This window comes from Drosophila santomea, chromosome X (genome assembly GCF_016746245.2).
Source record: "Drosophila santomea strain STO CAGO 1482 chromosome X, Prin_Dsan_1.1, whole genome shotgun sequence".
NCBI classification, from domain to species: Eukaryota; Metazoa; Arthropoda; class Insecta; order Diptera; family Drosophilidae; genus Drosophila; species Drosophila santomea.
This window is the reverse complement of record NC_053021.2, coordinates 13,505,632-13,518,244: the sequence shown is the minus strand read 5'-3', so window position 1 is coordinate 13,518,244 and position 12,613 is coordinate 13,505,632. Positions and strand designations below refer to the sequence as shown.

Genomic DNA, 12,613 nt, shown 5'->3' with positions numbered 1-12,613 from the left:
GATGAAATAACAATATTAATAATAATAAAAAAAAATCGACAAACCAAGAAAAATAAACTTGAGATGGCGTTTTTGTGGGTGGCGGGTTAATTAAATTTGATAGTAAAATAGTTTTCAAAAAAAATGAAAACATGATATTAAACTTATGAGTGCGAGTGTTTCAAGTTTTAAAAAAATGCGGGTTCCTAAAATTTATCTGGCAGCACCGATTGCTTTCGATAAATTAAATCGGAGATATCGAAGTAGTGCAGGCCCGATAAGTTTAGGCAAAGGAAAGTCTTGTTTTTGTTTAAGTGAAGCTACAATTGTGTTGCTTCCGTTGGCAGTAACCAGCAGTGGGAACGGAGCTACCGACTCAAAATAGATCATCATGGGCCCAACACCGCCGCTGCCCGCCACCAATAGCATTAACCAACAGCAGACGACAACCGCTCCACCGCCACCGCCAACGGGGCAAATCATAGCGCCATCGGGAGCCTTTCCAGGTGAGGTTAATCCACTTTCAAATCGGGCTGTGGCTTATGTTTTCCATCGCGCAGGCTCCCTGACCCCCGGCTGGAATGACCCGCCACCCATTTCGGGGGATTCCATGAGCTGCAACTCGAACAATCGTCGTCCACGCCTCGATCTTCGCAAGCGTGTGGCCCACCCACTGGACGGCAACTCCCCTAGTGTCCAGCTGGGTCAGCCACAACCACCAATACCTACAGCACCAGAGGCATTCGCGCCGCGTCCCGTGGCCATGGTAACACCCCATCGCCAGATTCCCTATCCGGATCCCAACAACCCGCCTGCCGGAGGAGCGGATGCGGGCGGATTCGGAGCGGGACCGAATACCAATGCCGTGCGCCTGCCACCATTGGCCCAGAGCATCAGCATCGATCCATCCAGGGTGCCGGTGGCCATGGTACCTCCAAGACAGAAATAGCACGTAGTTATCGCCAATTCAGGGCCTAGGCTAAGGAACTCGAAATTTATGTGTTCTCTGGCAGGCTGGAAAATCCATTATTTTTTTATGTAAACCACTTAAGACACCTCACGAAATACAATCGGAAATGCAAATGAAGGGGCTGCTGGAGCGCCAAAAAGTAAACGCAAGAGTTCTCTGGCTTAAGAGTCCATTTCATTCAACAACAATTAACAAACGGAAACAAAATGCAGCTAAATTAAGCACTGTCACAGTTCACCAGGCCAGCGGAGTGCCATCGTAGTTAATAAAACCGCCGTTCTGTTTCTCGCTCAGCTTGCTGATGGTCTGCACAATTTGGCCCGTACTGGTGGGCACGTCCAAGGGGGCACTGGAGCCACCCATGTCGGTTTTCACCCAGCCAGGATGCAGACTAACGCACATGATGCGCTGCGGATACAGATCGACGCTCAGCGACTTGGTGGCCGCATTCAAGGCCGACTTGGAGGTGCGATAGGCGTACATTCCGCCATCCGTGTTGCCCTGAATGGAGCCAAGTATCGAGGACATGTTGATAATGGCGGCACGGCCCACGCCCATCGGTTGTGATTCGTTCGCTTTGGCCGCCTTCTTTAGGAGTGGCAGACACGCCTTGGCCAGCATTATTGGCACCACCGTGTTGGTCTGCAGGGTGTCCAGCAGCTCCTGCGAGCGGACGGCCGTTATCCTGGCCGATTTGGGGGCTATGCCGGCATTGTTGAAGAGCACATTGAGGCCTTGGTCCTTGGTCACGCCCTCGATGTCGGCGATAAGCTTGTCATAGGCATCGAAATTCCTCAAATCTGCAGGGGAATAATATTTATAAAATGCAAGATTTTAGCGGTTGATAAAAGGGAATGTTTACCAATCTCAAGGATGTGAATGTTCGAGTGCTTCTTGGCCAAATCCTCCAGCTCCTGAAAGTCAAAGTGTTAAAATAATTAATTAATTAAAAAATTAGAAGATAAACATTGTATTTTATTGGAGTTTAAGAAGCGCGCCCAAGCAACGCGTTAGTGCGAAAAGGAAACATACGATTGACGATAAATACTGCCAGTGTGCCCAGACTGTTCGCCCAGCAATCGACGTGCCGCCTATCGACGTCTCCCTTTCGCTCGCTCGTACGAAAGTACAAAAGCGATTGCAAAAGTTAGCTCCGCTTATTCGTTTCGTGCTTTCGCGAGTGCCGAGAGCCGCTAAAACACGCTCAGCAGTTTTCTATTTCCGCTGCGACAACAACAACATTCACTACCCGCCGTTGATCCTTGTTTTCAGTCTAATTTACCTGGAGAAGCTACCAACAACCGAAATAATGGCGCCCGTGCAAGGTGAGTTTTATATTTACAGTTAATTTGCAATTCGATTCCGATGGAAGCATTCAAATTATGCATGCTCATTTCCATTATTAAAAAGCAGTTTTAGTAATAGTGGTTCTTGTAAATTGTTCGCGTAGTTTCTGTAGTTTCTACTGGCCGTTGTGACTCACCGGTTTCGTTAGCTTACTGAATTGTCTTAATAGAGAGACAAGATGAAAAAGAAATGAAAACACCTCTCACCTTTGCCTGCTCGCGATTCCGGCAGGTGGTAAATAGATGCTGCGGCGGCTGGGGAAGATTCAGCAGCGCCTTGACCAGGCCCAGACCCAGTCCTCGATTGCAGCCGGTTATTAGGATGGAGTTCATGTTTTTTTCCGAAGATCTGCGATCAAGTTGCTCAAAATCTTATCGCGTCGTACTTGAGATAAAACCAATAAAGGGCGGCACTACTATACGGGTTCCGTCTGTTCTGTGGATTTCACCAGACCCGTAGCCAGATCTCTCCGTGCTTATCAATCGACTTTATTGCCGTAACACAAGCGTGAAAATAATGAAATGTTGGAAAAAAAATTTGACGGCCGGCTGTTCAGTCCGGCCAGCAGTGTTGCCAACCATCCGCGAGTTATCGATACACTAGCGCATTGCCAAACGTGCATTTCGCACATTTCCAATTGGCATAGGGCAGAACAACTGTTGCCTGCCACCTACTATGTGCGTTTTAGCCTCAAATGGAATCTCGCATTCCAATGGATGCTCCCTCTTTGCAATTTCCTTTACCCCAAACATTCGCATTTGCAGTGCCCGCTGTCGCGCCATCTCTTTTCCACTCTGCTTCTGTTACGTAGCCGTTTATCGGCACCTCTGCCTGTCCACCGCTTTCGCAGCATTCCCTTCCCAACCAGCGACGTGTTTGTGTTGTGTGTTCCGCCGTCATTTTTCTGCGCCCTTTTCGCGAATAGTTTCGTTTCGCTTTCAGCTGGAAGAGTGAAACGCGAAACGGTAAAGGCGAACGGCCTACAAGCAACAAGATGAACTTGTGCAACTCGAGATTCTCCGTTACATTCGGACGGCAGTGCTCGACGATTTTAACGTCTCCTTCTGCTGGCATTCTACAAAACAAATGCTCACTGACAACAAAGGTCCCCAATTGGATTTCCAGTAGTCTCAGCTGTGTCCAGCAGACGTTCCAGCGAACGATGAACTCGACGGGACAGCGAGGATCACGCGACAGCACTGGAGCTCCCGGTGCTGGGGCTTCAGGTGGATCCGGTGGCGGTGCACCGCCACCCTTCCAGCATCCACATTGCGACAGGAACGCGATGTACGCGCAACCGGTGCGAAAGATGAGCACCAAAGGAGGTGAGCGTCGATATCGATTGAAACTCTCACTAGATCTTCGCTGCCGCCGCCGGTTGGCAACGCGGTCGATTGTCGCGGTTTTCTTGCTTGTTGTTTTTTTTTCTGGGCCTTCTTGTGTTTAACCGACGCCATTATGCAATAACCGTTAGTTGCCTGGCCAAAAAGTCCATTACTCTGCTCTTATTACCTGGCTTATCGGGTTTCTGCGGCACGTATTCGCCAAGGGTTTATATGCTCGCTCGCCCGCCCGGCATTTGCCGCCTCACAATTGCACCGTCATCGTCAATCGTCATCGCGCACCCGCTCCAACTGGAATTGTACAGTCGGGGTCGCACGAAGAGCACTCCAAAATTCGTATCATGCTGAAGTACATGATCTGCGCCATCGTTGTGGGCGCCAAAAAGAGCACATCCTCTAAGTATAATGGTTAACAAAGTTCTGAATCACGTATGAATACTCTTCCTGTTAAGACGTATAAATTAATGATGGATTTGTCATAAAACCCATTACTCATTTATAGATTAAATTTCAGACTCTACTTGTGCCTCAAAACAAAATAATATCATGAATTTAAGAATTAATAATTTTTTAAAATTTTTTGCCATCAGAAAATCCTGTAATTTATAGGGTATAGTATTTAGTCACTTGTATTGACATTTTGCCTTCAGCTGGTTAAAATCTAATCTCTATTTAAATGATGCTAAACGTAGCTGAGGTTTTAATTTAATATATAATATATTTTATATATACTCAATTCGCGCATTCCAAGATCAAGTTTTCTTGTTAAATGCATAATTAGCCAATCGATCTTCGTGTGCGCCTCTATTTCTGAAAACAATCGGGAAATTTACTTGTAAATATTGCATATTATGATTTCAATGGCAATTGGGGGTATAATTGGTTTCTCTATAGTATTGTAAATTTCGTCGAACGAATAACCCTTTGCGGAATGTTCGAGAATCGCTTTATGATGATGATGATGATGATTTCACCATGTTAGCCGGCTGCATTTCACTTATCTGTGTTTTGTATTTAGTATCTGTCGACAAGCCAACAACGTCTTTGATCTTTCATCATCATTGCTGTGCTGCGTCATCACCACTTCATGGCGCAATTAATTGCAGTGTGACGACAACAATTGTTTATTCGCATTCGCATTTGAGCTCGTATGTGGGCACTCGATTTGCCCTGTTCCTGGCCAGGATTGGTATGCCATCCGATAAGGGCCAACTGTGTGTGGTGTTGCCAACTAGTTTTGGGGCGTAACCATGACAAAGTCCGGCGGGTCAAAGCAAACCGAATGTGGGCGTGGGGCGTGGGTGGACGGAAGGGAGGCGTGGCCAGGCGTGGCTTGGTGTGTGGCGATGTCGCTAGATGATTGCCCCACTTTGATTCGAACTCCCTGACCCAGTGGCATGCGGCATTTGGCACCACTATCGCTACCTGGCATCTGAAGCCGAGGAGCTCGACGGGATTGCACGGTGCAGATTACGGATTGCAGGCGGCCACACAGTCTTGGTTCCGCGCTTCTTCGGTCTGGATGCATCTGTTCGAATTCATACCGGCTTCCCAGTTGGTCGAGGGTGAACCACGCCACCGGAGGAGCATCTACCGTTCCGCCTATTTGGACATTCGACTGCGCGAGGAGTCCACCAAAGGCAGGCGGGGATTACCCATAAGCAGGATAATGAGTGAAGCTAGAGAGAAACTTGAGTAGTTGAAAGCACATGGCTAATTGATATCATTACTTATCACTGATAAGGATTTTCAACTAATCTAGATACTGGTTAAGAACAATAGCAGTCCATGCCAAAACAACATGGTTGTTGATGTTCCTATCGGTGATAAGTGTGCAAGAATACAAGGTGATTTAGCCGTGTTACGATTAGATTTCCTCACGGCTCCACATGTTCCATGGCCTCTTGACCTCTTAACCTGTTTAAAACCAATTTCGACAGTAGATTACATAGTTTTATAGATTAATTAGTAACCAAACGAAACCGTGTCTTCTCCTCCAGGATCTTATGACTACGACCTTATTGTGATTGGAGGCGGATCAGCTGGCCTGGCCTGCGCCAAGGAGGCGGTGCTCAATGGAGCCCGTGTGGCCTGTCTGGATTACGTTAAGCCCACGCCCACTCTGGGCACCAAGTGGGGCGTTGGCGGCACCTGCGTGAACGTGGGCTGCATTCCCAAGAAGCTGATGCACCAGGCCTCGCTCCTGGGCGAGGCTGTCCATGAGGCGGCCGCCTACGGCTGGAACGTGGATGACAAGATCAAGCCAGACTGGAACAAGCTGGTGCAGTCCGTACAGAACCACATTAAGTCCGTCAACTGGGTGACCCGTGTGGATCTGCGCGACAAGTAAGCGTGACTATATGGCTTCCGCTCGAGAATCCCCACTAATTATAACCTTCTATTTCCGCTCAGGAAAGTGGAGTACATCAATGGACTGGGCTCGTTCGTGGACTCGCACACCCTGTTGGCCAAGATAAAGAGCGGCGAGCGCACAATCACCGCCCAGACTTTCGTCATTGCCGTTGGCGGCCGACCACGCTACCCGGATATTCCCGGTGCTGTGGAGCACGGCATCACCAGCGATGATCTGTTCAGTTTGGAGCGCGAACCCGGCAAGACCTTGGTGGTGGGAGCTGGCTGTAAGTGTTGACATACCTCTGCTTACATAAATGAATAACCCATTTGGTTTTCCCTCTTTCACGCAGACATTGGCTTGGAGTGCGCTGGATTCCTGAAGGGTCTCGGCTACGAGCCCACTGTGATGGTGCGTTCTATTGTGCTGCGTGGCTTTGACCAGCAGATGGCCGAGCTGGTGGCAGCCTCGATGGAGGAGCGTGGCATTCCCTTCCTGCGCAAATCGGTGCCGCTGTCTGTGGAAAAGCAGGATGATGGCAAGCTGCTCGTTAAGTACAAAAACGTGGAGACCGGCGAGGAGGCCGAGGATGTCTTCGACACCGTTCTGTGGGCCATCGGCCGCAAGGGTCTGGTCGACGATCTGAACCTGCCCAATGCCGGCGTGACTGTGCAGAAGGACAAGATTCCAGTGGACTCGCAGGAGGCCACCAATGTGGCGAACATCTACGCCGTAGGTGACATCATCTACGGCAAGCCAGAGCTGACGCCCGTCGCCGTTCTGGCTGGTCGTCTGCTGGCCCGCCGCCTGTACGGCGGAGCTACCCAGCGCATGGACTATAAGGATGTGGCCACCACCGTGTTCACGCCTCTGGAGTACGCCTGCGTCGGTCTGAGCGAGGAGGATGCCGTCAAGGAGTACGGAGCCGATGAGATCGAGGTGTTCCATGGTTACTACAAGCCCACGGAGTTCTTCATTCCCCAGAAGAGCGTGCGCTATTGCTACTTGAAGGCTGTCGCTGAGCGCCATGGCGACCAGCGCGTCTATGGACTGCACTACATTGGCCCAGTGGCCGGTGAGGTGATCCAGGGATTCGCTGCCGCCCTAAAGTCTGGCCTGACCATTAACACGCTCATCAACACGGTGGGCATCCATCCCACGACCGCCGAGGAGTTCACCCGGCTGGCCATCACCAAGCGCTCCGGACTGGACCCCACGCCGGCCAGCTGCTGCAGCTAAAGCGGGAACGCAGCTCAGCCGCCTGGGACGCGTCGAAGCCGCCTCCTCCACCCGAATCCACCCGTAGATGAATGGTTGTTGTCGCGGCCCAGCGATCGAAGAGTTCAATAGTTCCGTTTAGTTTCCACAATTAACACCCACACAATAGCTCTGCGCAAGGGAGAGGCACTGGGCAGCGATGGCGGGTGGAACGACACCAGTGGAACTCCCCGCGCGACCAGCCCAATCCACGACTGCTGCGCCGCCGACATGCACTCAAAATTTTGAATTTGTTTGAACCTATGAAATTAACTATGAAATCCCCTAAATGTACGGTTGAAAAATATAATTTTTCACCAACAAAATCCGAGTCTTTTATTAATATTCTTGCTCAAAGGATTTCAGTTCTTCACAGTTTCTAAAATGCTTATATGTCTCGTCCTTTTCCCCTTTCTCTACCTTTTAAATCGTACCGTCAATCAGTTAAGTTGGCGTACCTTCATTAGCCATGCAAATGGCTTGACTCGACTTGGCTGAATCGATTTCGTCTGCAAGCCTGTCAACTTGTTAGCCACCAGGCTAATTGCTAATGTGGCATTGTTGGGGGAATCTCGACCCTGAAGGGCTATTAATCAGCAAAGAACGATGGCACCCTGGAGATTTATCAGTGGATCGTGCACACAGTAAATGGTATTTTGGCTTTCAAAAGTAAAAAAAGTGCGTGAGAAAGAGTAATAAAAGTGGAAAAAGGCGATAAGGTTTGAGTTGAGTTTATGACCTCAGGAATCAGGAGTCATGTAAATCAAATTTTAATTAAGACGGTCCCCAAACCTCATTAGATGCAATCAGTTTTTGAACAATGAAGAGGAGGATTCAATGGGAATCTTCAAGGAATCGGCATTTATCATTATTCGCACAGGAATCAATTGAGTGCCAAGTAATTTGAAGAGTAACACTGCCGAGAAAGAGGAAAGAAAGAGAGGCAGGCGAAGCTGCTTAAGTGCAAAAGATGAGAAGCGCGGAGGAAGGCAGGTATTTACTAGGCATTATTTTTATTGGTAATTTAGTATTTAATTTTAATACTTGGCATAAAAATAATTTAGTGGGCAGCTGCTTATGTGCGAACAATGAGAAGCGCGGAGGAGGGCAGGTATTTACTAGGTATTATTTTTTAGGTAATTTAGTATTTAATTTTAATACTTGGCATAAAACATAATTTACTGCGGAGCTGCTTATGTGCGAACTATGAGAAGCGCGGAGGAAGGCATGTAATTCAGAATTTATTTTTGTAGGTAATTTAATATTTTCTTTGTATACTTGGCTTGTGTTTAATGATTATAATGATTATTTAATGATTTATAATATAAATTATTAATAATATATTGTGCACATGGCATCTAAAAATCATGGAATAAACAGAATGAATAATTGTAATATTTTTTTGATAAAATGATGAACCACTTATTTAATAATAATTATTTAAATTGGTATTGAGCACGAAAGAAAGCGAGATGGCAATACAAATAAGCCAAGCGGCTCGAAACTGCCCAATATACCCATGCTGAATCCCAAACCCAGTACGAAGTTTCGGTTGTGATATTTTCTATTACATTTTTTTTATTTTGGTTTTCCTATATCTCGTATTGAATAACTCCTTTGTTTTGAACAACGTAAGACTTTTTCATTTACAACTGACCCAGCGCTGGCGCCTCTGCAGCCGCCTATCGAACCTGCTCCTCATTCCGCTCCTGCGCTGGCTCATCCTGCGGCGCGTCCTGCTGTCTTCGTGTCCGTTTGGTAAGTGGGGGAGTGGCGGCGCAAAAGTTCGAAGAGCAGAGTTTAAAAAAAAAACATTAATTAGTTATTAGTTTAGATCAGACGCGAGGGTGGACGCCTAGATAGCCACACTCTGCTTGGCCTCGTTCTCCCGCTGCTGCTTGTTGACCGCCGATATGCACTTGGCCATGGTGGGCGAGGCGCGCGAAATGGCGTCGGTCATGAAGTAGTCGCGCAGCTCCTTCAGCTTAAGATCGATGGGGCCACCGCCGATAGATTTGCTCTGCAAAAAACACAGAATAATCAATAAAACTTCCAATAGAGAGAATCATTTCAACTTACGATAGCGCCCGCTGCTCCGGCATCGCCGGCTGGCTCCAAGTGTCCCAGGCGCGTTAGATGTGGCGCCACATCCTCTACACGGTTACGCAGCTCGTCCAAGTTGTCGTACGGCAGCGGCTTGCCCACCACCTCGGACAGAGCGCGCAGAATCTTCCAGTCCTCGCGTGCCATGCCCGGTGGCGAAACACCAGGCAGCGTCTGCTGCGGCCTGCCCTCCGTGTTCACGTAGATGGCCTGCTTCTCTGTGTAAGCGGCACCTGGCAGCACGGCATCGGCAATGGAGGCGCCATTGTCACCGTGCGATCCAATATAGACCACAAAGCAGTCCTTGGGCAGCTGCTCACGGGTCACCTTGCCGGCGTCGGCGTTCAACAGGAACAGCACCTTGGGCTGGGCCTTCACAGCGATCTGTGCACCGGCCTTGTAGCCCACATCGAGAGCGCCCACCTGGGCGGCGTTCGTCTGCAGCACATTGAAGGGGTTCCAGTTCTGCAAGCGAGAGCTGAGCTTAAATGGGAATTCACACGAGCAAAGGGATAGCAAACTTACCGGCTTCTTCAGCTTCTTGCAGTACTCGGCAACGGTGGCGTGAATGGCGGCACCATCGGCACGCTCCAACAGATCGGCTCCAATGATGATGGCCGGCTTCTTGGCACCCTCCAGAACTTTGGAGAACGCATGAGCTCCGGAGCACACGTCCTTGACCAAAGCGGCATCGGCGCCAAGGTTCTCGTGGTCGTAGGACAGATCGATCTTGGGTCCAATCGAGGCAATCTGCAGTTCGTTGTGGACATAGGCCTTGCGCAGACGGGTGTTGACCAAAGGAGCCTCGTAACGGGGATTGGTGCCCACCAGGAGAACGGCGTCGGCCTCCTCCAAGCCGGCGATGGTACTGTTCAAGAGGTAATTAGCACGATTGTCGGTGCCTCCGGCAACAAAGCCCTGTTCAGTGGCGACCACTTCGCTGCCCAGACGGTTCAGCAGATCCTTAAGGGCCACCTGAGCCTCCAGATCGGCCAGCTGGCCGGAAATGCCGGCAATCTGTCCACCGGCTGCCTTGACGGCCTTGGCCACGGCGATGAGGGCGCCCTCCCACTCCACGGCCTGCAGTTCGCCGTTGGGCATGCGCACCATGGGAGCCACCAAGCGCTGGCGCTTCAGACCGTCGCAGGCGAAGCGCGATTTGTCCGCAAGCCATTCCTCGTTGACGTCCTCATTCTCACGGGGCAGAATGCGCAGCACCTCGTTTGTGCGAGTGCTGACCACAATGTTGCTGCCGACGGCATCCAGCACATCGATGCTGCTCACCTTCCTGATCTCCCAGGGACGGGCCACAAAACTATAGGGCTTGTTGGTCAGCGCTCCCACGGGGCACAGGTCGATCACGTTGCCGGACAGTTCGGTAAGGAAGAGCTTCTCCACGTAGGTGCCGATCTGCATGTCGTTGCCACGGCCAGTGGTGCCCAGGTCATCAACGCCGGCGATCTCGGAAGCGAAACGCACACAGCGGGTGCAGTGGATGCAGCGCGTCATGATAGTCTTCACTAGCGGTCCGATGTCCTTGTCCTCGACAGCTCTGTGGATGCACAAGGTATGGTTACTTAAGTTTAAGGGGCAGGAACTTGTTGGTTTAATCCCCTTACCGCTTGCCCGTGTAGTTAATGTCCGTGAAGCGGGATCGATCGGAACCGAAGGCCATGGCCTGATCCTGAAGATCACACTCGCCACCCTGATCGCAGATGGGACAATCCAGCGGATGGTTCATCAGCAGGAACTCCATGACGCCCTCGCGCGCCTTGCGGGTCAGATCCGAGTTGGTCTTGATGCGCCAGCCCTTCATCACGGGCATGGCGCAGGCGGCCACTGGCTTGGGACTCTTCTCCACCTCGACCAAGCACATCCTGCAGTTGCCGGCCACCGCAAGACGTTCGTGGTAGCAGAATCTGGGTATCTCCACGCCGATCTGGGCAGCAGCCTACGAATTGCAGGAAATCAAAGCGATTAGAAGGCGCTACTTGGGAATGGAAGTGGAAGGGGAGGGGGGACTTGAAACGAACCTGGAGGACAGTGGTGCCGGGTACCACCTGCACGGGAATGTCATCCACAAAGACCTCGATCTTCTCGGGCGCCTTCGCCGGTGTCTGGGCCACCATGGCGCTGGTTCGCACCGCCCGGCTGGCCATCTGATGTGTGGGCGAGCCCAGAGCGCCCAGCGCCTTGACTAGCGGTGCCCGTATCATATTTTCTGCAACGAGATGGTAACCAAAAATCCGTTGCAATTGGAGGAGCCAAAGAAAATTACATAAGTGTTTTGGTATGCTGGTTGGCACAACACTGCCGCATATCGATTGTTCGCCTTTTGTGTGCGTTCCAGGGATCAGCTGCTCCACTGCACCATGCGCAGCCACCTGAATGGGGTACCTGGAGGACGCCAAAAGTGCACGAAAACCTACCGAAATGCTGGAAAATATTCCTGTGATCTCTTAATGCGGAGACAACTTTTTATTATCGGATTTTGCTTTGACAGTCGGACCGCGTTGCCAACTGCCGCGTTGACAGCTGGCCCAATCGCGCTAATTTATCGGTTTTGAAATTTACGCCTTAGCTGGATATGCATATGCCAAGCATATTTATTAGTCTCCGAAATCATATTTTCTATTTTAGAAATATGTATTTGGTAACAATTGTCAGCTTATTTCATTCACGTTTAACTTTCACTGTAGTTGGCAACGCGATGGGCAGCTGTTCAAATTTGTTTGGCCATTCAATTGTGAGCGCCTCAGTTGCTGACTTCAAATTCCGAACCAAAGATGGCGCCACTTCACTAATTTATTGGCGCTCTCAAAATTAATTTATTCATAATAATAAATATGTAAACTATAATACCTATATTAATTAAAATTAAAATTAGCTCATATATATATTTTAATATATTTAATTTAAATATATTTTGTTACTATTTAACATATGTTTTTAGTGGGATTTGAAATGTTATTTTGTTGAATACTTGACAGCCAAAAGTTAATTATTTTTTACGTTTGTTTTCAATTTCTTATCTTCCAACATTCATACAAAAGAAAATACAAATGTATGTGTGTATACATATATGCATATCTGGCCAGGATCTTCGCCGCTTCATTCGAATTAATCATCGCATAAATTACCGGCTTAAAAGTGCAGTGTTCTTCTCCCGCGCTCTGGCTACACAGAGAGCAATGGGGTGTGCAACAAGTTAATTTGTACACCTTTTAAATGAAAAAGTGACCAGAACTTAAATCTGATTCG

General features: G+C 49.2%; 4 protein-coding genes across 6 annotated transcripts; 2 read left to right on the top strand and 2 right to left on the bottom strand.

Annotated features, from left to right (window-relative positions):
- The first annotated feature begins 240 nt into the window (after positions 1-240).
- On the top strand, positions 241-1,093 carry LOC120455406 (formin-like protein 5). The gene is made up of 2 exons (XM_039641546.2): positions 241-485; positions 540-1,093. Exons 1-2 carry the CDS (start codon positions 371-373, stop codon positions 926-928), a joined length of 504 nt encoding a protein of 167 aa, XP_039497480.1. The 5' UTR covers positions 241-370; the 3' UTR covers positions 929-1,093.
- An 11-nt stretch (positions 1,094-1,104) lies between these two features.
- LOC120455405 (C-factor) lies at positions 1,105-3,010 on the bottom strand. Its single transcript, XM_039641545.1, has 3 exons — positions 2,503-3,010; positions 1,812-1,863; positions 1,105-1,749 (listed from the first exon to the last, which is right to left on the bottom strand). Exons 1-3 carry the CDS (start codon positions 2,626-2,628, stop codon positions 1,184-1,186), a joined length of 744 nt encoding a protein of 247 aa, XP_039497479.1. The 5' UTR covers positions 2,629-3,010; the 3' UTR covers positions 1,105-1,183.
- On the top strand, positions 2,060-7,575 carry LOC120455404 (thioredoxin reductase 1, mitochondrial). 3 transcript variants are annotated; one of them, XM_039641544.2, is made up of 4 exons: positions 2,060-2,274; positions 5,640-5,985; positions 6,052-6,278; positions 6,345-7,575. In XM_039641544.2, the coding sequence occupies exons 1-4, from the start codon at positions 2,259-2,261 to the stop codon at positions 7,229-7,231; spliced, it is 1,476 nt and encodes a 491-aa protein (XP_039497478.1). In that variant the 5' UTR covers positions 2,060-2,258; the 3' UTR covers positions 7,232-7,575. The 3 variants fall into 3 exon arrangements, with proteins under 3 accessions (XP_039497478.1, XP_039497475.1, XP_039497476.1); XM_039641541.2 differs by lacking the exon at positions 2,060-2,274 and adding an exon at positions 3,158-3,621; XM_039641542.1 differs by lacking the exon at positions 2,060-2,274 and adding an exon at positions 3,966-4,047.
- A 1,232-nt stretch (positions 7,576-8,807) lies between these two features.
- Positions 8,808-11,935, bottom strand: LOC120455952 (NADH-ubiquinone oxidoreductase 75 kDa subunit, mitochondrial). Its single transcript, XM_039642495.2, has 6 exons — positions 11,782-11,935; positions 11,386-11,573; positions 10,972-11,303; positions 9,878-10,904; positions 9,329-9,817; positions 8,808-9,269 (listed from the first exon to the last, which is right to left on the bottom strand). Exons 2-6 carry the CDS (start codon positions 11,566-11,568, stop codon positions 9,105-9,107), a joined length of 2,196 nt encoding a protein of 731 aa, XP_039498429.1. The 5' UTR covers positions 11,569-11,573; positions 11,782-11,935; the 3' UTR covers positions 8,808-9,104.
- Positions 11,936-12,613: the final 678 nt, after the last annotated feature.